A 27,679-nucleotide genomic window follows, 5' to 3' on the forward strand; every position below is an offset into this window, starting at 1 on the left:
TCCATCACTGATTCCCTAAATACATCCCATTCCTCCCCCACTCCCATTACTTCCATTGTTCTCACCTTTTTCCATTTTGTACTCAGTCTCTCCTGGTACTTCCTCACACAAGTCTCCTTCCCAAGCTCACTTACTCTCACCACCCTCTTCACCCCAACATTCACTCTTCTTTTCTGAAAACCCATACAAATCTTCACCTTAGCCTCCACAAGATAATGATCAGACATCCCTCCAGTTGCACCTCTCAGCACATTAACATCCAAGAGTCTCTCTTTCGCGCGCCTGTCAATTAACACGTATTCCAATAACGCTCTCTGGCCATCTCTCCTACTTACATACGTATACTTATGTATATCTCGCTTTTGAAACCAGGTATTCCCAATCACATATATATATATATATATATATATATATATATATATATATATATATATATATGAGAGAGTTAGGGAAAATAATTTGGTAAACAGAGAAGAGAAGCTTTGCGGATGATGAAAACTGGCAAGGCAGCAGGTTTGGATGGTATTGAAGTGGAATCTATTAAAAAAGGGGGCGACTGTATTGTTGACTGGTTGGTAAGGTTATTTAATGTATGTATGACTCATGGTGAGGTGCCTGAGGATTGGCGGAATGCGTGCATAGTGCCATTGTACAAAGGCAAAGGGGATAAGAGTGAGGGCTCAAATTACAGAGGTATAAGTTTTTTGAGTATTCCTGGTAAATTATATGGGAGGGTATTGATTCAGAGGGTGAAGGCATGTACAAAGCATCAGATTGGGGAAGAGCAGTGTGGTTTCAGAAGTGGTAGAGAATGTGTGGATCAGGTGTTTGCTTTGAAGAATGTGTGTGAGAAATACTTAGAAAAGCAAATGGATTTGTATGTAGCATTTATGGATCTGGAGAAGGCATATGATAGAGTTGATAGAGATGCTCTGTGGAAGGTATTAAGAATATATGGTGTGGGAGGAAAGTTGTTAGAAGCAGTGAAAAGTTTTTATCGAGGATGTAAGGCATGTGTATGTGTAGGAAGAGAGGAAAGTGATTGGTTCTCAGTGAATGTAGGTTTGTGGCAGGGGTGTGTGATGTCTCCATGGTTGTTTAATTTGTTTATGGATGGGGTTGTTAGGGAGGTGAATGCAAGAGTTTTGGAAAAAGGGGCAAGTATGAAGTCTGTTGTGGATGAGAGAGCTTGGGAAGTGAGTCAGTTGTTGTTCGCTGATGGTACAGCGCTGGTGGCTGATTCATGTGAGAAACTGCAGAAGCTGGTGACTGAGTTTGGTAAAGTGTGTGAAAGAAGAAAGTTAAGAGTAAATGTGAATAAGAGCAAGGTTATTAGGTACAGTAGGGTTGAGGGTCAAGTCAATTGGGAGGTAAGTTTGAATGGAGAAAAACTGGAGGAAGTAAAGTGTTTTAGATATCTGGGAGTGGATCTGGCAGCGGATGGAACCATGGAAGCGGAAGTGAATCATAGGGTGGGGGAGGGGGCGAAAATCCTGGGAGCCTTGAAGAATGTGTTGAAGTCGAGAACATTATCTCGGACAGCAAAAATGGGTATGTTTGAAGAAATAGCGGTTCCAACAATGTTGTATGGTTGCGAGGCGTGGGCTATGGATAGAGTTGTGTGCAGGAGGGTGGATGTGCTGGTAATGAGATGTTTGAGGACAATGTGTGGTGTGAGGTGGTTTGATCGAGTAAGTAATGTAAGGGTAAGAGAGATGTGTGGAAATAAAAAGAGCGTGGTTGAGAGAGCAGAAGAGGGTGTTTTGAAATGGTTTGGGCACATGGAGAGAATGAGTGAGGAAAGATTGACCAAGAGAGGATATATGTGTCGGAGGTGGAGGGAACGAGGAGAAGTAGGAGACCAAATTGGAGGTGGAAAGATGGAGTGAAAAAGATTTTGAGTGATCGGGGCTTGAACATGCAGGAGGGTGAAAGGCGGGCAAGGAACAGAGTGAATTGGATCGATGTCGTATACCGGGGTTGACGTGCTGTCAATGGATTGAATCAGGGCATGTGAAGTGTCTGGGGTAAACCATGGAAAGTTGTGTGGGGCCTGGATGTGGAAAGATAGCTGTGGTTTCGGGCATTATTGCATGACAGCTAGAGACTGAGTGTGAACGAATGGGGCCTTTGTTGTCTTTTCCTAGTGCTACCTCGCACAAATGAGGGGGGAGGGGGGATGGTATTCCATGTGTGGCGAGGTGGCGATGGGAATGAATAAAGGCAGACAGTGTGAATTGTGTGCATGGGTATATATGTATGTGTCTGTGTGTGTATATATATGTGTACAGTGAGATGTATAGGTATGTATATTTGCGTGTGCGGACATGTATGTATATACTTGTGTATGGGGGTGGGTTGGGCCATTTCTTTCGTCTGTTTCCTTGCACTACCTCACAAACGTGGGAGACAGTGACAAAGCAAAATAAATAAATAAATAAATATATATATATATATATATATATATATATATATATATATATATATATATATATATATATATATATATATATATATATATATATGATACCTTAAGAATATGTGAATGATACTTATGGAAAGTGTGAAGTCACACCTGGAAAATGTTCAATGTGATTAGGTGTGAACAGAATGATAACACCTTCCTTGTTGCCACTCCAGGCTTTCCCATATCCACCTAAAATCCTGATCCAACATAGAGGAAAATATACTTTTTCTAAGGGGCTGATATGGCTGGACATATTCTGTAAGGAAGACTTTTTTCACTGAGGGTAATTTCTAAGATATATATTTTTTTTTTTTTTTTTTTTTTTTATACTTTGTCGCTGTCTCCCGCGTTTGCGAGGTAGCGCAAGGAAACAGACGAAAGAAATGGCCCAACCCCCCCCATACACATGTACATACACACGTCCACACACACAAATATACATACCTACACAGCTTTCCATGGTTTACCCCGGACGCTTCACATGCCTTGATTCAATCCACTGACAGCACGTCAACCCCTGTATACCACATCGCTCCAATTCACTCTATTCCTTGCCCTCCTTTCACCCTCCTGCATGTTCAGGCCCCGATCACACAAAATCTTTTTCACTCCATCTTTCCACCTCCAATTTGGTCTCCCTCTTCTCCTCGTTCCCTCCACCTCCGACACATATATCCTCTTGGTCAATCTTTCCTCACTCATTCTCTCCATGTGCCCAAACCATTTTAAAACACCCTCTTCTGCTCTCTCAACCACGCTCTTTTTATTTCCACACATCTCTCTTACCCTTACGTTACTTACTCGATCAAACCACCTCACACCACACATTGTCCTCAAACATCTCATTTCCAGCACATCCATCCTCCTGCGCACAACTCTATCCATAGCCCACGCCTCGCAACCATACAACATTGTTGGAACTACTATTCCTTCAAACATACCCATTTTTGCTTTCCGGGATAATGTTCTCGACTTCCACACATTTTTCAAGGCTCCCAAAATTTTCGCCCCCTCCCCCACCCTATGATCCACTTCCGCTTCCATGGTTCCATCCGCTGACAGATCCACTCCCAGATATCTAAAACACTTCACTTCCTCCAGTTTTTCACCATTCAAACTCACCTCCCAATTGACTTGACCCTCAACCCTACTGTACCTAATAACCTTGCTCTTATTCACATTTACTCTTAACTTTCTTCTTCCACACACTTTACCAAACTCCGTCACCAGCTTCTGCAGTTTCTCACATGAATCCGCCACCAGCGCTGTATCATCAGCGAACAACAACTGACTCACTTCCCAAGCTCTCTCATCCCCAACAGACTTCATACTTGCCCCTCTTTCCAAGACTCTTGCATTTACCTCCCTAACAACCCCATCCATAAACAAATTAAACAACCATGGAGACATCACACACCCCTGCCGCAAACCTACATTCACTGAGAACCAATCACTTTCCTCTCTTCCTACACGTACACATGCCTTACATCCTCGATATATATATATATATATATATATATATATATATATATATATATATATATATATATATATATATATATATGATACCTTAAGAATATGTGAATGATACTTATGGAAAGTGTGAAGTCACACCTGGAAAATGTTCAATGTGATTAGGTGTGAACAGAATGATAACACCTTCCTTGTTGCCACTCCAGGCTTTCCCATATCCACCTAAAATCCTGATCCAACATAGAGGAAAATATACTTTTTCTAAGGGGCTGATATGGCTGGACATATTCTGTAAGGAAGACTTTTTTCACTGAGGGTAATTTCTAAGATATTGAGCAGTTTAAGGGTAAATGAAGATTACATCTAAGCTACCTGTTACTACAGAAACAGACCTATTCATCTGGAAAGCTTAGGACTGGAGGTGACCCGGATTTCAAGATTTTCCTGTTTTCTGGAACATGGCCTAATATATACGCAAAATATAAAATAAACAATGAAAAATGAAGAACGAAATTGTACTGGAGAGGTACAAATTAATAACCTTCTAAAGCAGGGTCTGTTTGATCTACAAAGCCCCCTACATTCAAAACTAGCCAGTTTCAAAAATATCCTGATTTCTTAAACTTCGGTTTTCTGGAATCCGGATAAATGATTCAGTACCAGCAGCGGAATTAAGATAAAATAATACAATTACATAACATAAATATCATTTCAAGAAAGAAAGATGTGAGCGATGGTAATCATGTCTGAGACCTTAATTTCAGCAAGAACAATGGAGCAGCTATGGTCTTTTCAAAGATGGCAAGCTGGTTTTTGTAAACTTTAAGACAAGTAAGGCAAAAGTGATGGCTTTTTACAGCACTTGTGCTCTCCATGCCAGAATTCTGATGAAAGGAAATTTTTTAGGATGATTTAAACATATAGAATATCTATTAATATGTTCCTGACCAGCTTTTCTTAGACTTTGAACTTGAACAGCCTGACTAATCATGAGGGCAATGGTATACTTTGATCCCAAGCCACATGGAGGGAAATGAGTTCACAAAGAAAACCATGAGTAAGGTGTAAGGCATCATGATAATTCTACAATATATTGGCTTAAGCACCCTGATATTCTCTGTGTACATACTATCCCCCAACTGATGATGGTTTGACTTGAGAAATTTCACACTTGAGAATTTGGGTGCATTCTTGACTTGTGACAAGCAAGCCTTGTACTACATAACTTATCCTGTACAGTAAAATGTCAGGTTATTTCACCAGCAAAATACAATTCAATTTGTATCCCACCAACTGGCAAAATACATTTCAGTTTATATTCCACCCACCAGCAGTCCATTTGTAAACAAACGAATGCATGATGTATCATAAGGTTTGCATATGGCACCAGTCTTCTCATCTTTTACTGCCTCCAAAGTAAGTGAAGCCATTTTGGGTAGTCTGCAAGGAATCTCTAATAAAGATGCTAAGGGAATTACAGGGCATGAGGCAATAACTCTTGATGTGAAATTAGATGTGCTTAGGAGGTATGAATATGGCAAGAAACTTGCTGCTGCAATCTTAACATGTCATCAGCAAAATACTATTCAGACTGTATCCACCCAACTAGCAAAATATGTTTCACTTCATGTTCCATCCACCGGCAAGTCTGCTTGAAAATAAAAAAATGCATGATGCATGTCATGGTTTGTGTGTGATATCTGTTTTCACATGAATTATGACCACCAAAGTATGTGAAGCCAATTCATTATTATAATTTTTTTTTAAAGCTCCAATCACAGATAAAAGTCCACATCAAAGCCGGGCCTTAATTGAAATACAGAAAGAATTATGAAACGGAAAAAGAAAAGACAAGGGAAAGTATTTACAAATATTGAAGGAAGTGAAAGACCTGTCTTTTGAAATGTGCCAGATCATAGTTATTGGGAAAAACATGAGAAGGTAGAGAGTTTCAAAGCTTCAATGTGTAGGGAAAGAAGCAGGTATCAAACCAACCCACCCATGAGATACCGATGGCTACACAATAATCATGTGACACAGCAGCTTGCCAATTATTGCATGGTCTAGCTAGTGGTGGGGGCACACAGGCAGCTAGCTCTTGGAAAAAGAAACCAAAGTAATACCTGTAGAGGAGGAAAAGTGAACCAACATGGCGGCATAGGGCAACTGGGTCAACTTTGGAAGTTAGCTTGGGACAGTTTATAAGCTGGATCACTTCCAACTCAACTCTGTCATGTAGGCATAGAACTAGAACCACCTAAAATGTGAGAGCAGTACTCTGTACAAGGACAAATCAATCCCTTGTATAATGGGGCAACTGTTTAGAAGAGAAGACGTTTTGACGTCAAAACGGGATAGCCAGTTTCTTAGAGGGAGACTTAGCTATTCATGTAATGTGGGGTTTCCAAGAAAGAGTAAATGTTACAGTAATACCAAGTATGTTCATTTATTCAACAAGTGGAATTAAAGAACCATCAAAAGAGAGACGAGAGTTAAGAGGAGTTGTCGATAGAGATATGGGTAGAAATTGGGTTTTGGAGGCATTAAACTTAACAAGATTTTGTGTACCTCACTGAGATGTCCTGTCCAAGTCTGAGTTTAATAAGGAACCTGTGCCAAGATGAGATGCAGATCAAGTGAAAGATGGAGCAGAATTGAAGGATGTGGATGAATGCAGTGTTGAGTCATCAGCAAATGAGTGCACTGGATTATTTGTGGAGGAGAGGAAATCATTGAAAAAAAAAAAAAGGAGAAAAAGTGTAAGAAACAGGACAGAACCTTGAGGGACACCACTGTTGATGGAGAATAGGGGGAGGCTGATCCATCAATAACCACACAGATCGGCCAGAGATGAAGCTAGATATCATGAAGCAAAGTGAGGGAAGGAAGCCAAAAGAGGGGAGCTTAGAGATGAGACCCAGATGCCACACCCTGTCAAAAGCTTTAGATATGTCAAGGGCAACTACACATGACTCCCCAAATCTTTCAGGGTTGATGACCAGACATTAGTAAGATAGGAAAGAATATCAACAGTAGATCTCACTTTATGGAAGCCATACTGGTGATCAGAGAGAAGACTATGAGTTTCAAGGTGTTTAAGGATATGGGAGTTGAGGAGGGTTTCAAAGATTTTGGAAATGGCAGGTGTCAAAGCAATAGGATGATAGTTAGAGGGGTCAGAACGATCACCCTTCTTAGGAATAGGATGTATCAATGCATTTTCCAAGGAGGATGAAAAGTTTTGGTTTTTAAACAGATACACAACAGACAAGCAAATACAGGTGCAAGTTCAGAGGCACACTTCCAGTACATGGTAAGGATCCCATCAGGACCGTAAGCCTTGCTTGTGTCCAGAGAAAGAAGTGCTTTGTATGCCAGGAATGCTGAATAAAAGATGCTCTGAAAAGTACAGTTTGTGAAATTATCAGTGCTAAGGAGGTTTGAAAATCACAAGAAACCCACTGCTTCAACATGCATCTTTAAACAAAATTTCTAAGAAAACTGGCTTACTTTGAAAGAGAATGTAAGCCCAGACACTGATAAGCAAGGAAGAAAAGACTACCCCAGGGTTCATGGTAGCCAAAGGTTACTTGATGCTATTTCTAAGAAGGTTTGCTGAGGGAAACTTTAAACATAAGCACTTGTGGTGTTCCATTCAGAATATCCTTGGGCTATGAAGGGATATGTAAAATCTGTATTACCTGTGATTTGGCAAGAATTATTGAATCATGGTACAAGGGGTAATATATACAACCCTAGTGTCTCTTTCTCTCCTTTCCATTATTCTTCATTTCATCCACTCCAACACCACCTCAAGCCTTCATCAACATATTTTTTGGTAAGAATTCACTAAAAATTATCTGCTATACCTGTGATTTGGCAACTTATTGAATTAGATATTTCAGAAAGTGATGTAGAGAACCCTGGTGCCCTTCACTCTCCTCCCAGTAACCCTCACTCTACCCCAACTTCACTCCACCAGCACCTTAAGCCTTCAACATCAAAATTTTTTTTAGTAAGTTTCTTTTAAACATTGTCAGCATTACTTGTGCAACAATTGCTGAATCAGATGATTTGGGAGGCAACAAAGGTAACTCCACTGTCCCTCCCTCTCCCATTCAATAACCCTTACTCCACCCTATATCGCTCCACAACCACCACAAGCTTTCATCAAATTTTTTGATTTCTTTAAATATCATCTGAACTGAATGATAAGACACTTATAGACACCCCCTTGTACACTAGGTTTCTGTACATTAGGTTTCAATTGTCTGACTTAAAACAATTCAGTTTGCGACGGTTTCCAGGAACATAACCCTGACACAAGTCAGGGGATGATGGTAATTAGGAACCCCTTTCTGATGTTTTCCTCAACTCCAAAATCTGAAAAATGCTTTTTCCTGTAATGATTTTCACTTGATACATATTTCTCATCACATTACATATATTTTACTGTGGGGCATTTATAACTTCCTAGTACAGATTCATTTCACTGCTTAATATTACTTGCACATTCAGTTTGCACAATATTAGGGGGTTAAAATTCTTATTCATCCTTTGATTTTCTTTACTAGGGAGATGATTAATCATACCAACAGAGCACTACCTTAACAATGTTATATTAGGACAGAAACATGTATACATTATTCAGTCTCTTGTTTTATTTGAAAATCAAAGCGTTTTATATAACTTAGTCATAAAATGATACATTCTAGATTGGTACATTTTTCTTGTTACAAAATTCAGTAACTTACAACACATTTAATTACTCCATATTTCATATTCTAAAAATTTAAAAATATAAAATTAATTGAACTTATTCCACTATCTCCCTACTATACATATTGTTTTTAGAGTCTAAGATTTACTTCATGAATGTCAACACTATAAACATTTACAGGGTATTTATTACAAAATGTGGCATGCACTTGATCAAAACCCATGAATTAACTTAATTAATACTATTTGGTTCAAAACAATTGTGCATTTGATTGCAAGTCATTTGAGGTTAAAGAAGTCTGCATTTCTTAAATAAAAAAAATCAACAAATATATACAACTACTCTGTTGGTAACATTACCAAAACAGATTAAATGTTAAGATTTCCTAATTAGTAAGGCAATAAAAGATGCACAGTATCAAAGATGTTTATTTAGTATTGATTTTCTACAGGAACTTTTGTGTGGGCATTACCCATATCCTCTCACACCTATGTAAGGATTAGCATCTTGATGGAAATACCAATATATAGTTATTTCCCACTTTTCTGGCATGGACTTGATCAGCATAAACAACTCATTGTACTGTACACATACTTTCACAATTTCACACACTCTCGGTAACCAACGACATACCACTAGCACCTTCAGAAACTTGGCATTTTACCAAGCTTTGTCAAATACTCTGTTGTTGTTGTTTTATATAAGTAACAATAAGAACATTACATGAAATGAATGACAATAATACTTTCATATTGTTTGATTTCAAATTGCAGACAGTCATTTCTTCAAAATGTATGCGTCTCCCACAAACGATAAAACACTGAGTTGGGTCTCCTTAAAGAGATAACTAACCAATATACAGTATTGCCATTTGTTCTCTTCATAGTGTAAGAAGGTATCAGTGAATATATTCTGCATAATTCAGAGAAAACTTAAACAAAATAAATAGGCTTGACATAAGGTATTTTTCCTACAATGTAAATGTTGTTTCCTGCATTCAAAATAAGGTGACAAAATAATATGAAATATTTTGGTCACCATGCATATCCATACGACAAGGGTTGGAGAGACAGCAGAAGTAATCACAGCAAAGACTTCCTCCAAGTTAGTTAAACTAGCATAGTAGTTGGTGAGATGATTTCTGTTTGCACTATACGATATAAAATCATTCAGCAGTATACAGTATTATGTGAAGTAACTATGATAGATACGTGACATAAGAAATTGAAAAAGGGTATATAAAAAGTGTTTTAAGATTTTGATTTTGATAAGAATGAAATAAGATGGTTTTAAAAGTTTGTATTGTCTAATGTACAGTACAACACTAAGTCATTCTAGATTTAATGTAGCTAAAGAGAAACACAGCAGAGGGAAAGACCATCCATAAAGAGAACCTTCTTGCAAAAACCCTTATTCTTCCTTAGCTGTACTTGCATGGACAACAACAGCAAACTCAAAGTAACTTTAAAGTTATATTATGGCATTTTGTATTCTCAAAGGATCAATTTTCATGGATAAGCAATATATAGCACTGAGAAACAATATAATTCATATGTATTTGGATACATGCCCAAGGTGGAATGTCAATTTACTAGTTTGTAAATCAAGAGTTTCTGAAAGGATGCTTTACTGTATTAGGACAATATCATGTCAGGGGAAAAAGTGACATGCAGAACTACTTAATGTTAACAAGCTGTTGTAAATACTAGGTAAAACTGTTTTCACTTCTACAGAGGCCCGTAACCAACACAAACCAGTGATAATTAGCTTATGCAAAGCTGTGTGAAAAGGCAAAGGTCAAAAAGCTTTAGTAAAACACCCTCTGTCAACAGCCACCAGTCACAGTAGGAATTCACATTTAGTACTCTGCAAAATCTAAAATTTTACGTACAATAATTTGACTTTCAGTAGCATATTTAACTCATGAGTCGATGAAACCTTGGAATATGCTACAGTTGTTGAATTTGTAAAAAGAATTTTAAATTTCCACTAGCCTTTGCATTATTTGCAAATATGTTAACATATATGATCGAGTCAATTACACCTGCCATTGTTCCAAACATCTGCGACAAAATATGATCTAATCAATATGATTAATCTTAATTACACAGTTAAAAGTCTTTAGAATAGGAGGACTCCTCCAACATTTGTTTTAGTATATCCTAAACCCAGTTGACCTGAATTTTGACTAATGATATCTAAATTTCATGGATATGCAGTTATGGATGTTTGTACAAATTCATCTGAAGCATGAAAACAACATTTACATGATGTCACTGGTTCTGTGTGCTTTTCAACTAGTCTCTTTTAAAAATGAAATACAGAACAGACCACTTAACTGCATGCTGAGTAATTAAGATTTTTTTTTACTCTTGATAATTTTCATAATGCACTTAATTCAGATTCTAAGATTTTAGAACAGATGGTGAGTGATTATCAAGCAAGTAATTTTCAGTACATTATTTTCACAAATAATCTGTTTTCTTTACTGTTTCTTACTGATATTTGTCTAATAAATCTTACTGTTTAGTACTAAAAGATACATGTAAAACAATTTCATTTACATGCAATTAAGAAACTGTAATATTCATGAAATATATTTTCTTTGAAATGTGTAAGAAAACATAATGTTGAACTGCTGCATTCAGTTAACAGCAGTATTTTCTCATAATTCATCTCAAATGATTATAAATTTTCTTTAAACACCAAGATGTTATGAGTCATAAGATGTAAAGTGGCCAATCTGTGGCCTGCGAGGTTCAGTGCAATACACCTTTGGCAGAAATGCCCCTATACAAAATGCTACTCATGGCAATTGCAAAATGCCACCTAATTTACTTTGTTTTGGACAATGTAAGAATTGTGGTGTTGAGGACCTACGAGGAACCACTGTTATTACAAGAATTAGCTTTCACTGAATTAAGAATATCAGACACTTCAAATGATTATGGTACAATGAACCTATTATGAGATATTCTGTCACAGGGCTTGCAGTCCTGTGCATTGCATTCGGGCACATGTCTGCGAGGCTTACAACAGTCTTCAGTAACAAAGACACCAAGACCCTGATAAAACTGTTACCTCCCTCACCATTCAGGAGGTAAAACACCCTTCTAAAGATGGGTTCTCCTGCTCATGTCTAGCAAGAAGTTTCCAGCCTGAAAGGAGGGAGCATAATGGGGTAAGAAGGAAGGGTTTCAGAAAAATAATATCAGTACAACATTAGCAATGACTTTAAAAATTGGGTGAAATATAACCAAGACAAATGTGTGTACTAAAGAAGTGAATCAAAGCTAGATGAGCGAGGTGGCCCTGACTGGCTAGAATCTCGTGTACCCCCTGGACTGGATGACCAAGCAGGGCTCTGTGCCTGTGGTCTCATCTCGGTAGCACCATGTGCATATGGCACAGAGATGGGCACAAGCGCAGGAGGCACCATTCTTCCACCCATGTGGGAGTAAGAAGAATGACCCGGCCAGCTCTGTCCTTGCTGATGCTGTGCTGCATGCTGTTGCCCTGCCCCTGAACCTGTTCCCCTTTGCTGGCCTGTCTGTTGTGAGAACTGTTGCTGTTGTTCTTGATGACTGGGTTGCTGCTGTTCAGTGTATGGCTGCTGCTGAGAAAAACGCTGTTGTTGTGAGAGGTGCTGATGGTGTTGTCCTGGTATCTGTGCTTGCACACCTTGGGTCTGTGATGGAACACTTTTTTCTGAAGTGGGCTCCTTTGAATTATCATCCTTCCTCTGCTTGTTGGCTTTCTTCCATTTCTGTCGTCTATTTTGGAACCAAATTTTGACCTGCTGCTCTGGGAGACGTAATCTTTGGGCTATATCCCTTTTCCTTCCCCCTGTTAGATACTGGTTCAGTAAAAATTCCTTCTCAAGCTCGAGGATCATGTGTCGAGTGAAGGCAGTCCTCTTTCGTTTATACTCAAGGCCATGAGGGAATCGGACGTTAGCTGTAAAAAATAGATTTGAACACTGAGATAAAGCTAAACTTGGCCTTGACCTTACGACAAGACAACATAAATACTTCTGAGCAATAAATTTCCATACCAAAGTCCTTGGTAACAGCAGTCTAACTTCAGTAAGATTTTCAGTCTTAACCTGTTAACTACAGTAAAGTTCAACATAACTGACGGCATCTCAAGAAAGCTCTAAAATTTAGTACTAAATTACAATATACTGTGCTTTAAGATCTTAGAAATTTAGCATAATCACCTAAATATGACAGATGGAGCATTGTAGGTAGAATAAATCAAACATCAACATTTACTTGAGGGTACAAAGACTGGAAAAATAAAATGATTCTCATTCTATAAACTTCAAGGGATGGCATCTTGAAAAAAAGAACATTCTAAGTCAAGGAAAATGTTTTCAAGGAAATAACTGCCTCTACAGCCATACTCTCAATTCAAGTCTTGTAAATTTAAATCATATCAGGTGCATTCAATCTTGTTAATACTAAAGATGCACTCAGTCTCCAGTATAATTCTACTCTCATGTTATACAGTAATTATGCCATCCACTACATAATCTTTAGTCTGTCATCTTCCACTGATTAAACTTCTCAAGCAAATTTATACACTGCACATGATCTTTATTGGAATAACTTATACATCTACAACTGTCAGATTATAAAGAGTGACTGTTTGGCATGGATGGCTCCCCTCCCATGTAATGTCATCTGGGGACATGCATGAACTAGTCCCTAGACTTGTATCATGCTTTTATACCTCGAGCAGATGTCACATTGCCAACAAAGTAAATTTTTGCGCTATGACTGAGATAAAGGAAACTGATAAAAGAATCAAAAATGAATTCTTCATTGGCACAATAATGAATGTACCTCCTAAACTGACTGTCTTTACGCTAAGTGAATAGCTATGATGAGGAAAGTCACTTACCGAAGAGCCTCCCTGCCCCATCTGTAAAAAGACCAAGAAAATACATCTATTACACCCAGCTTCCAGTCTCTGTGTCCTTATAATGTACAATGCAATATAGAAATGAAGTTTTATTAATAGCAATGTCTGCAGAATATTAAAGAAATAATTCTCCATCTTCAAATGGTGAAAACTTGTTAATTACATCAAATTAATGCTACTCTGGTCTTCAAATTATATTACCATATTATACTTTCGGTTTTTAAAAAAGGAAATTTCATCAGTCATGGAATAAATAACCATTACCATGGACTCAGGAAATTGCATTTTCCCATCTAGGATATAGCATCAACCTTTTCATAAACTGAGAGATGCTGCCTGGTTTATTTTTCAAGTTATGAATTAAATTCTTACTCACTAATTTCCTGCATCAGATAGTTGTGTAACAAAAGCAGAGGTAACAATCAAGCTGTAAGACAATGATATATAACATGAAAATCATATCAACAGGAGGTCTTTGTTATTCACTAACACTTTTTAACTACAAAAACAAGTAAAATGAAAAAAGGAAAACACTACTTGCCCTCCTCTCTCATGATGGTCCAACCTCATCATCTCACTAAGGACACATGTTGTAACTGACTTGCCATGAAAATGCAACACTACTGACACATCAAGACCCTGCAGATTTATTTTTCCAAGAAGATCTGCCCTTCCAACACACCAAACAGACAATTTTGGTCCAACTCATCTGAAAGGCCAATCAGTCTTTCCACATCTTGACAAAATCCACTCTACCAAGTTCAAGTAAATTCCACCTACCCTGTAAACTTACGACAAAGCCTCTTTACCCTTTTAATTAAGAAAATCTCACAAATCCCATTCATCATAAACTGCAATGCCAATTCAGTAAGGCAATACAAACTCAACAAACTAGGGAGATTTGCCTTTCCTGTTTCACACTGTCAATCCACTCAGCAGGAAAACTCATCCTCCCCCTTTAACTGCAGGATCAGTTATGCCTTCCAATCCCACTGAAAGAAGTTACCTATTAAATTCATGATAAACATACTCATCCACCCACCATCAAGCAGATGGTGCTATCCCAATTCAAGAAGTAAACTTGTTCTCCTTGCTTACCAGGAAGGCCTGTCTGGGGAAACCCACAAAAACATAGCCTTTACAGGAAGCCATGGTAAGGAGACTCAATCTGTCCAATTCTCAAAGAAGTTCCTGTCTTCTTACCTTACCATGCAACTTACTAAGATGGCCATGTCCTCCTATTGCACTATAACATATTCTACCTAATTACAAAAAGACCTTGCTTGGCTGAATTACCAAAAAGACCCAAACTTCCTCACTTTTCTTGGTACCTAGCATTTCTGACTTAAAACCTAGCTTCCCTGACTCACTAAGTCATAACTGCCATCCTGCCTGCTTCATCTAGCAGATCTACCCAGCTTTCAAAAACACCAAGACCAAACCTGTTTGCCTGACTCATTAAGTAAAATTCTAGATCCCAACATCAGTCTCTAGTCCCTGGTGTACAGACAAATGCAACACTCAAAATGCAGAGTATCAATGACTGTACATAACTACATAAATCTAAAATCAAAAGGGAACCTCCTCATAGAAAACTAGATAGTTACTTATGTCTTTTCAGACGCAAAACAAAATACAATAATAAAACCTTACAACCAAAAGACACTAGACTAATAACAGGAATGTAAGTCAATACAGTGTTATTCATGTAAAACCAAACAGTGAGAGATATCTAAAAATAAAAAGCCTGCAAACCACCATTCAAGTCTGCATATGTGGCCTTTGTTGTCTTTTCCTAGCACTACCTCGCGCACATGCAGGGAGAGGGGGTTGTCATTTCATGTGTGGCAGGGTGGCGATGGGAATGAATAAGGGCAGACAGTATGAATTATGTACATGTGTATATATATATGTATATGTCTGTGTGTGTATATATATGTATACGTTGAGATGTATAGGTATGTATATGTCCATGTGTGGACGTGTATGTATATACATGTGTGTGTGGGTGGGTTGAGCCATTCTTTCGTCTGTTTCCTTGCACTACCTCGCTAATGTGGGAGTCAGTGACAAAGTATAATAAATTCAAAATTAATATATATATATATATATATATATATATATATATGTATATATATATATATATATATATATATATATATATATATATATATATATATACATATATATATATATATATATATATATATATATATATATATATATATATATATATATATATATATATATATATATTTATATATATATATATATATATATATATATATATATATATATATATATATATATATATATATATATATATATATATTTTTTTTATACTATTCGCCATTTCCTGCGTGAGCAAGGTAGCGTTAAGAACAGAGGACTGAGCCTTTCAGGGAATATCCTCACTTGGGCTCCTCCTCTGTTCCTTCATTAGGAAAACTAAAAACGAGAGGGGAGGATTTCCAGCCCCCACGCTGGAATATATATATTTTTTTTTTTTTTTTGCTTTGTCGCTGTCTCCCGCGTTTGCGAGGTAGCGCAAGGAAACAGACGAAAGAAATGGCCCAACCCACCCCCATACACATGTATATACATACGTCCACACACGCAAATATACATACCTACACAGCTTTCCATGGTTTACCCCAGACGCTTCACATGCCTTGATTCAATCCACTGACAGCACGTCAACCCCGGTATACCACATCGCTCCAATTCAATCTATTCCTTGCCCTCCTTTCACCCTCCTTCATGTTCAGGCCCCGATCACACAAAATCTTTTTTACTCCATCTTTCCACCTCCAATTTGGTCTCCCTCTTCTCCTCGTTCCCTCCACCTCCAACACATATATCCTCTTGGTCAATCTTTCCTCACTCATTCTCTCCATGTGACCAAACCATGTCAAAACACCCTCTTCTGCTCTCTCAACCACGCTCTTTTTATTTCCACACATCTCTCTTACCCTTACGTTACTTACTCGATTAAACCACCTCACACCACACATTGTCCTCAAACATCTCATTTCCAGCACATCCATCCTCCTGCACACAACTCTATCCATAGTCCATGCCTCGCAACCATACAACATTGTTGGAACCACTATTCCTTCAAACATACCCATTTTTGCTTTCTGAGATAATGTTCTCGACTTCCACACATTCTTCAAGGCTCCCAGAATTTTCGCCCCCTCCCCCACCCTATGATCCACTTCCGCTTCCATGTTTCCATCCGCTGCCAGATCCACTCCCAGATATCTAAAACACTTCACTTCCTCCAGTTTTTCTCCATTCAAACTCACCTCCCAATTGACTTGACCCTCAACCCTACTGTACCTAATAACCTTGCTCTTATTCACATTTACTCTTAACTTTCTTCTTTCACACACTTTACCAAACTCAGTCACCAGCTTCTGCAGTTTCTCACATGAATCAGCCACCAGCGCTGTATCATCAGCGAACAACAACTGACTCACTTCCCAAGCTCTCTCATCCCCAACAGACTTCATCCTTGCCCCTCTTTCCAAAACTCTTGCATTTACCTCCCTAAAAACCCCATCCATAAACAAATTAAACAACCATGGAGACATCACACACCCCTGCCGCAAACCTACATTCACTGAGAACCAATCACTTTCCTCTCTTCCTATATATATATATATTTTTTTTTTCATACTATTCGCCATTTCCCGCGATAGCGAGGTAGCGTTAAGAACAGAGGACTGGGCCTTTGAGGGAATATCCTTGCCTGGCCCTCTTCTCTGTTCCTTCTTTTGGAAAAAAAAAAAAAAAAAAAAAAAAAAAAAAAAAAAAAAAAAAGAGGGGAGGATTTCCAGCCCCTTGCTCCCTTCCCTTTTAGTTGCCTTCTACGACACGCAGGGAATACGTGGGAAGTATTCTTTCTCCCCTATCCCCAGGGATAATATATATATATATATATATATATATATATATATATATATATATATATATATATATATATATATATTATATATATATATATATATAAATATATATATATATATATATTATTTTTTTTTGCTTTGTTGCTGTCTCCCGCGTTTGCGAGGTAGCGCAAGGCAACAGACGAAAGAAATGGCCCAACCCACCCCCATACACATGTATATACATACGTCCACACACGCAAATATACATACCTACACAGCTTTCCATGGTTTACCCCAGACGCTTCACATGCCCTGATTCAATCCACTGACAGCACGTCAACCCCGGTATACCACATCGATCCAATTCACTCTATTCCTTGCCCTTCTTTCACCCTCCTGCATGTTCAGGCCCCGATCACACAAAATCTTTTTCACTCCATCTTTCCATCTCCAATTTCGTCTCCCACTTCTCCTCGTTCCCTCCACCTCCGACACATATATCCTCTTGGTCAATCTTTCCTCACTCATTCTCTCCATGTGCCCAAACCATTTCAAAACATACTCTTCTGCTCTCTCAACCACGCTCTTTTTATTTCCACACATCTCTCTTACCCTTACATTACTTACTCGATCAAACCACCTCACACCACACATTGTCCTCAAACATCTCATTTCAAGCACATCCACCCTCCTGCACACAACTCTATCCATAGCCCACGCCTCGCAACTATACAACATTGTTGGAACCACTATTCCTTCAAACATGCCCATTTTTGCTTTCCGAGATAATGTTCTCGACTTCAACACATTCTTCAAGGCTCCCAGGATTCTCGCCCCCTCCCCCACCCTATGATTCACTTCCGCTTCCATGGTTCCATCCGCTGCCAGATCCACTCCCAGATATCTAAAACACTTCACTTCCTCCAGTTTTTCTCCATTCAAACTCACCTCCCAATTGACTTGACAATCAACCCTACTGTACCTAATAACCTTGCTCTTATTCACATTTACTCTTAACTTTCTTCTTTCACACACTTTTTATATATATATATATATATATATATATATATATATATATATTTATTTATTTTGCTTTGTCACTGTCTCCCGCGTTTGCGAGGTAGCGCAAGGAAACAGACGAAAGAAATGGCCCAACCCACCCCCATACACATGTATATACATACACGTCCGCCCACGCAAATATATATACCTATACATCTCAATGTACACATATATATACACACACAGACACATACATATATACCCATGCACACAATTCACACTGTCTGCCTTTATTCATTCCCATCGCCACCTCGCCACACATGGAATACCATCCCCCTCCCCCCTCACGTGTGCGAGGGAGCGCTAGGAAAAGACAACAAAGGCCCCATTCGTTCACACTCAGTCTCTAGCTGTCATGCAATAATGCCCGAAACCACAGCTCCCTTTCCACATACAGGCCCCACACAACTTTCCATGGTTTACCCCAGACGCTTCACATGCCCTGATTCAATCAATTGACAGCACGTCAACCCTTGTATACTACATCGATCCAATTCACTCTATTCCTTGCCTGCCTTTCACCCTCCTGCATGTTCAGGCCCCAATCACAAAATCTTTTTCACTCCATCTTTCCACCTCCAATTTGGTCTCCTACTTCTCCTCGTTCCCTCCACCTCCGAAACATATATCCTCTTGGTCAATCTTTCCTCACTCATTCTCTCCATGTGCCCAAACCATTTCAAAACACCCTCTTCTGTTCTCTCAACCACGCTCTTTTTATTTCCACACATCTCTCTTACCCTTACATTACTTACTCGATCAAACCACCTCACACCACACATTGTCCTCAAACATCTCATTTCCAGCACATCCACCCTCCTGCGCACAACTCTATCCATAGCCCACGCCTCGCAACCATACAACATTGTTGGAACCACTATTCCTTCAAACATACCCATTTCTGCTTTCCGAGATAATGTTCTCGACTTCAACACATTCTTCAAGGCTCCCAGGATTTTCGCCCCCTCCCCCACCCTATGATTCACTTCCTCTTCCATGGTTCCATCCACTGCCAGATCCACTCCCAGATATCTAAAACACTTTACTTCCTCCAGTTTTTCTCCATTCAAACTTACCTCCCAATTGACTTGACCCTCAACCCTACTGTACCTAACAACCTTGCTCTTATTCACATTTACTCTTAACTTTCTTCTTTCACACACTTTACCAAACTCAGTGACCAGCTTCTGCAGTTTCTCACATGAATCAGCCACCAGCGCTGTATCATCAGCGAACAACAACTGACTCACTTCCCAAGTTCTCTCATCCACAACAGACTTCATACTTGCCCCTCTTTCCAGAACTCTTGCATTCACCTCCCTAACAACCCCATCCATAAACAAATTAAACAACCATGGAGACATCACACACCCCTGCCGCAAACATACATTCACTGAGAACCAATCACTTTCCTCTCTTCCTACACGTACACATGCCTTACATCCTCGATAAAAACTTTTCACTGCTTCTAACAACTTGCCTCCCACACCATATATTCTTAATACCTTCCACAGAGCATCTCTATCAACTCTATCATATGCCTTCTCCAGATCCATAAATGCTACATACAAATCCATTTGCTTTTCTAAGTATTTCTCACATACATTCTTCAAAGCAAACACCTGATCCACACATCCTCTACCACTTCTGAAACCACACTGCTCTTCCCCAATCTGATGCTCTGTACATGCCTTCACCCTCTCAATCAATATCCTCCCATATAATTTACCAGGAATACTCAACGAACTTATACCTCTGTAATTTGAGCACTCACTCTTATCCCCTTTGCCTTTGTACAATGGCACTATGCACGCATTCCACCAATCCTCAGGCACCTCACCATGAGTCATACATACATTAAATAACCTTACCAACCAGTCAACAATACAGTCACTCCCTTTTCTAATAAATTCCACTGCAATACCATCCAAACCTGCTGCCTTGCCGGCTTTCATCTTCCGCAAAGCTTTTACTACCTCTTCTCTTGTTTACCAAATCATTTTCCCTAACCCTCTCACTTTGCACACCACCTCGACCAAAACACCCTATATCTGCCATTCTATCATCAAACACATTCAACAAACCTTCAAAATATTCACTCCATCTCCTCACATCACCACTACTTGTTATCACCTCCCCATTAGCCCCCTTCACTGAAGTTCCCATTTGCTCCCTTGTCTTACGCACTTTATTTACCTCCTTCCAGAACATCTTTTTATTCTCCCTAAAATTTAATGATACTCTCTCACCCCAACTCTCATTTGCCCTCTTTTTCACCTCTTGCACCTTTCTCTTGACCTCATGTCTTTCTTTTATACATCTCCCACTCAATTGCATTTTTTCCCTGCAAAAATCATCCAAATGCCTCTCACTTCTCTTTCACTAATAATCTTACTTCTTCATTCCACCACTCACTACCCTTTCTAATCAACCCACCTCCCACGTTTCTCATGCCACAAGCATCTTTTGCGCACTCCATCACTGATTCCCTAAATACATCCCATTCCTCCCCCACCCCCCTTACTTCCATTGTTCTCACCTTTTTCCATTCTGTACTCAGTCTCTCTTCCTCACACAAGTCTCCTTCCCAAGCTCAGTTACTCTCACCACCCTCTTCACCCCAACATTCACTCTTCTTTTCTGAAAACCCATACAAATCTTCACCTTAGACTCCACAAGATAATGATCAGACATCCCTCCAGTTGCAACTATTAGCACATTAACATCTAAAAGTCTCTGTTTCGCGCGCCCGTCAATTAACACGTAATCCAATAGCGCTCTCTGTCCATCTCTCCTACTTACATACGTATACTTATGTATATCTCGCTTTTTAAACCAGGTATTCCCAATCACCAGTCCTTTTTCAGCACATGAATCTACAAGCTCTTCACCATTCCCATTTACAACACTAAACACCCCATGTATACCAATTATTCCCTCAACTGCCACATTACTCACCTCTGCATTCAAATCACCCATCACTATAACCCGGTCTTGTGCATCAAAACCACTAACACACTCGTTGAGCTGCTCCCAAAACACTTGCCTCTCATGATCTTTCTTCTCATGCCCAGGTGCATATGCACCAATAATCACCCACCTCTCTCCGTCAACTTTCAGTTTTACCCAAATTAATCGAAAATTTACTTTCTTACATTCTATCACAAACTCCCACAACTCCTGTTTCAGGAGTATTGCTACTCCTTCCCTTGCTCTTGTGCTCTCACTAACCCCTGACTTTACTCCCAAGACATTCCCAAACCACTCTTCCCCTTTACCCTTGAGCTTCGTTTCACTCAGAGCCAAAACATCTAGGTTCCTTTCCTCAAACATACTACCTATCTCTCCTTTTTTCACATCTTCGTTACATCCACACACATTTAGACACCCCAATCTGAGTCTACGAGGAGGATGAGCACTCCCTGCGTGAATCCTTCTGTTTCCCATTTTTTAGAAAGTTAAAATACAAGGAGGGGAGGATTTCTGGCCCCCTGCTCCCGGCCCCTCTAGTCGTCTTGTATGATATATATATATATATATATATATATATATATATATATATATATATATATATATATTTTTTTTTTTTTTTTTTTTTTATACTTTGTCGCTGTCTCCCGCGTTTGCGAGGTAGCGCAAGGAAACAGACGAAAGAAATGGCCCAACCCCCCCCCCCATACACATGTACATACACACGTCCAGACACGCAAATATACATACCTACACAGCTTTCCATGGTTTACCCCAGACGCTTCACATGCCTTGCTTCAATCCACTGACAGCACGTCAACCCCTGTATACCACATGACTCCAATTCACTCTATTTCTTGCCCTCCTTTCACCCTCCTGCATGTTCAGGCCCCGATCACACAAAATCTTTTTCACTCCATCTTTCCACCTCCAATTTGGTCTCCCTCTTCTCCTCGTTCCCTCCACCTCCGACACATATATCCTCTTGGTCAATCTCTCCTCACTCATTCTCTCCATGTGCCCAAACCATTTCAAAACACCCTCTTCTGCTCTCTCGACCACGCTCTTTTTATTTCCACACATCTCTCTTACCCTTACGTTACTTACTCGATCAAACCACCTCACACCACACATTGTCCTCAAACATCTCATTTCCAGCACATCCATCCTCCTGCGCACATCTCTATCCATAGCCCACGCCTCGCAACCATACAGCATTGTTGGAACCACTATTCCCTCAAACATACCCATTTTTGCTTTCCGAGATAATGTTCTCGACTTCCACACATTTTTCAAGGCTCCCAAATTTTCGCCCCCTCCCCCACCCTATGATCCACTTCCGCTTCCATGGTTCCATCCGCTGACAGATCCACTCCCAGATATCTAAAACACTTCACTTCCTCCAGTTTTTCTCCATTCAAACTCACCTCCCAATTGACTTGACCCTCACCCCTACTGTACCTAATAACCTTGCTCTTATTCACATTTACTCTCAACTTTCTTCTTCCACACACTTTACCAAACTCAGTCACCAGCTTCTGCAGTTTCTCACATGAATCAGCCACCAGCGCTGTATCATCAGCGAACAACAATTGACTCACTTCCCAAGCTCTCTCATCCCCAACAGACTTCATACTTGCCCCTCTTTCCAAAACTCTTGCATTCACCTCCCTAACAACCCCATCCATAAACATATCAAACAGCCATGGAGACATCACACACCCCTGCCGCAAACCTACATTCACTGAGAACCAATCACTTTCCTCTCTTCCTACACGTACACATGCCTTACATCCTTGATAAAAACTTTTCACTGCTTGTAACATCTTGCATCCCACACCATATATTCTTAATACTTCCACAGAGCATCTCTATCAACTTTATCATATGCCTTCTCCAGATCCATAAATGCTACATACAAATCCATTTGCTTTTCTAAGTATTTCTCACACACATTCTTCAAAGCAAACACCTGATAACCACATCCTCTACCACTTCTGAAACCACACTGCTCTTCCCCAATCTCATGCTCTGTACATTCCTTCACCCTCTGAATCAATACCCTCCCATATAATTTACTAGGAATACTCAACAAACTTATACCTCTGTAATTTGAGCACTCACTCTTATCCCCTTTGCCTTTGTAAAATATATATATGGAAGCGGAAGTGGATCATAGGGTAGGGGGAGGGGGCGAAAATCCTGGGGGCCTTGAAGAATGTGTGGAAGTCGAGAACATTATCTCGGAAAGCAAAAATGGGTATATTTGAAGGAATAGTGGTTCCAACAATGTTGTATGGTTGCGAGGCGTGGGCTATGGATAGAGTTGTGCGCAGGAGGATGGATGTGCTGGAAATGAGATGTTTGAGGACAATGTGTGGTGTGAGGTGGTTTGATCGAGTGAGTAACGTAGGGGTAAGAGAGATGTGTGGAAATAAAAAGAGCGTGGTTGAGAGAGCAGAAGAGGGTGTTTTGAAGTGGTTTGGGCACATGGACAGGATGAGTGAGGAAAGATTGACCAAGAGGATATATGTGTCGGAGGTGGAGGGAACAAGGAGAAGAGGAAGACCAAATTGGAGGTGGAAAGATGGAGTGAAAAAGATTTTGTGTGATCGGGGCCTGAACATGGAGGAGGGTGAAAGGAGGGCAAGGAATAGAGTGAATTGGAGCGATGTGGTATACCGGGGTTGACGTGCTGTCAGTGGATTGAATCAAGGCATGTGAAGCGTCTGGGGTAAACCAGAGACTTTTGGATGTTAATGTGCTGAGAGGTGCAACTGGAGGGATGTCTGATCATTATCTTGTGGAGGCTAAGGTGAAGATTTGTATGGGTTTTCAGAAAAGAAGAGTGAATGTTGGGGTGAAGAGGGTGGTGAGAGTAAGTGAGCTTGGGAAGGAGACCTGTGTGAGGAAGTACCAGGAGAGACTGAGTACAGAATGGAAAAAGGTGAGAACAATGGAAGTAAGGGGAGTGGGGGAGGAATGGGATGTATTTAGGGAATCAGTGATGGATTGCGCAAAAGATGCTTGTGGCATGAGAAGAGTGGGAGGTGGGTTGATTAGAAAGGGTAGTGAGTGGTGGGATGAAGAAGTAAGAGTATTAGTGAAAGAGAAGAGAGAGGCATTTGGATGATTTTTGCAGGGAAAAAATGCAATTGAGTGGGAGATGTATAAAAGAAAGAGACAGGAGGTCAAGAGAAAGGTGCAAGAGGTGAAAAAAAGGGCAAATGAGAGTTGGGGTGAGAGAGTATCATTAAATTTTAGGGAGAATAAAAAGATGTAGTGGAAGGAGGTAAATAAAGTGCGTAAGACAAGGGAGCAAATGGGAACTTCAGTGAAGGGCGCAAATGGGGAGGTGATAATAAGTAGTGGTGATGTGAGAAGGAGATGGAGTGAGTATTTTGAAGGTTTGTTGAATGTGTTTGATGATAGAGTGGCAGATATAGGGTGTTTTGGTCGAGGTGGTGTGCAAAGTGAGAGGGTTAGGGAAAATGATTTGGTAAACAGAGAAGAGGTAGTGAAAGCTTTGCGGAAGATGAAAGCCGGCAAGGCAGCAGGTTTGGATGGTATTGCAGTGGAATTTATTAAAAAAGGGTGTGACTGTATTGTTGACTGGTTGGTAAGGTTATTTAATGTATGTATGACTCATGGTGAGGTGCCTGAGGATTGGCGGAATGCGTGCATAGTGCCATTGTACAAAGGCAAAGGGGATAAGAGTGAGTGCTCAAATTACAGAGGTATAAGTTTGTTGAGTATTCCTGGTAAATTATATGGGAGGGTATTGATTGAGAGGGTGATGGCATGTACAGAGCATCAGATTGGGGAAGAGCAGTGTGGTTTCAGAAGTGGTAGAGGATGTGTGGATCAGGTGTTTGCTTTGAAGAATGTATGTGAGAAATACTTAGAAAATATATATATATATATATATATATATATATATATATATATATATATATATATATATATATATATATATATTTTTTTTTTTTGCTTTGTCACTGTCTCCCGCGTTTACGAGGTAGCGCAAGGAAACAGACGAAAGAAATGGCCCAACCCACCCTCATACACATGTATATACATACGTCCACACACGCAAATATACATACCTACACAGCTTTCCATGGTTTACCCCAGACGCTTCAAATGCCCTGATTCAATCCACTGACAGTACGTCAACCCTGGTATACCACATCGATCCAATTCACTCTATTCCTTGCCCTCCTTTCACCCTCCTGCATGTTCAGGCCCTGATCACACAAAATCTTTTTCACTCCAGCTTTCCAAATCCAATTTGGTCTCCTACTTCTCCTCGTTCCCTCCACATCCGACACATATATCCTCTTGGTCAATCTTTCTTCACTCATTCTCTCCATGTGCCCAAACCATTTCAAAACACCCTCTTCTGCTCTCTCAACCACGCTCTTTTTATTTCCACACATCTCTCTTACCCTTACATTACTTACTCGATCAAACCACCTCACACCACACATTGTCCTCAAACATCTCATTTCCAGCACATCCACCCTCCTGTGCACAACTCTATCCATAGCCCATGCCTCGCAACCATACAACATTGTTGGAACCACTATTCCTTCAAACATACCCATTTTTGCTTTCCGAGATAATGTTCTCGACTTCCACACATTCTTCAAGGCTCCCAGGATTTTCGCCCCCTCCCCCACCCTATGATTCACTTCCGCTTCCATGGTTCCATCCGCTGCCAGATCCACTCCCAGATATCTAAAACACTTTACTTCCTCCAGTTTTTCTCCATTCAAACTTACCTCCCAATTGACTTGACCCTCAACCCTACTGTACCTAATAACCTAGCTCTTATTCACATATACTCTTAACTTTCTTCTTTCACACACTTTACCAAACTCAGTGACCAGCTTCTGCAGTTTCTCACATGAATCAGCCACCAGCGCTGTGTCATCAGCGAACAACAACTGACTCACTTCCCAAGTTCTCTCAACCACAACAGACTTCATACTTGCCCGTCTTTCCAAAACTCTTGCATTCACCTCCCTAACAACCCCATCCATAAACAAATTAAACAACCATGGAGACATCACATACCCCTGCCGCAAACCTACATTCACTGAGAACCAATCACTTTCCTCTCTTCCTACACGTACACATGCCTTACATCCTTGATAAAAACTTTTCACTGCTTGTAACATCTTGCCTCCCACACCATATATTCTTAATACCTTCCACAGAGCATCTCAATCAACTTTATTATATGCCTTCTCCAGATCTATAAATGCTACATACAAATCCATTTGCTTTTCTAAGTATTTCTCACATACATTCTTCAAAGCAAACACCTGATCCCCACATCCTCTACCACTTCTGAAACCACACTGCTCTTCCCCAATCTGATGCTCTGTACATGCCTTCACCCTCTGAATGAATACCCTCCCATATAATTTACCAGGAATACTCAACAAACTTATACCTCTGTAATTTGAGCACTCACTCATATATATATATATATATATATATATATATATATATATATATATATATATATATATATATATTTTTGCTTTGTCGCTATCTCCCACGTTTGCGAGGTAGCGCAAGGAAACAGACGAAAGAAATGGCCCAACCCACCCCCATACACATGTATATACATACGTCCACACACGCAAATATACATACCTACACAGCTTTCCATGGTTTACCCCAGACGCTTCAAATGCCCTGATTCAATCCACTGACAGCACGTCAACCCTGGTATACCACATCGATCCAATTCACTCTATTCCTTGCCCTCCTTTCACCCTCCTGCATGTTCAGGCCCCGATCACACAAAATCTTTTTCACTCCAGCTTTCCACCTCCAATTTGGTCTCCTACTTCTCCTCGTTCCCTCCACCTCCGACACATATATCCTCTTGGTCAATCTTTCCTCACTCATTCTCTCCATGTGCCCAAATCATTTCAAAACACCCTCTTCTGCTCTCTCAACCACGCTCTTTTTATTTCCACACATCTCTCTTACCCTTACATTACTTACTCGATCAAACCACCTCACACCACACATTGTCCTCAAACTTCTCATTTCCAGCACATCCACCCTCCTGTGCACAACTCTATCCATAGCCCATGCCTCGCAACCATACAACATATATTTTTGCTTTGTCGCTATCTCCCACGTTTG

The 27,679-nt window shown here is 39.9% G+C and overlaps 1 protein-coding gene across 3 annotated transcripts in view; it reads right to left on the reverse strand.

Moving 5' to 3' along the window:
• LOC139757955 (uncharacterized) overlaps positions 1-27,679 on the reverse strand; it is a 751,714-nt gene that overhangs the window by 139,167 nt on the left and 584,868 nt on the right. The window contains exons 7-8 of one of the 3 annotated variants that reach the window (XM_071678921.1): positions 13,566-13,586; positions 8,590-12,617 (exon numbers count right to left, since the gene is read on the reverse strand). The exons of 1 other annotated variant lie outside the window; for it this stretch is intronic. In XM_071678921.1, coding sequence (XP_071535022.1) covers positions 11,935-12,617; positions 13,566-13,586 — 704 coding nt within the window. In that variant the 3' untranslated portion in view covers positions 8,590-11,934. Of the gene's footprint in view, positions 1-8,589; positions 12,618-13,565; positions 13,587-27,679 lie in introns of those variants that run through there. One more of the 3 variants, XM_071678930.1, reaches the window with a different exon arrangement.

The sequence above is a fragment of the Panulirus ornatus genome, chromosome 2 (genome assembly GCF_036320965.1).
Source record: "Panulirus ornatus isolate Po-2019 chromosome 2, ASM3632096v1, whole genome shotgun sequence".
Taxonomy (NCBI): Eukaryota; Metazoa; Arthropoda; class Malacostraca; order Decapoda; family Palinuridae; genus Panulirus; species Panulirus ornatus.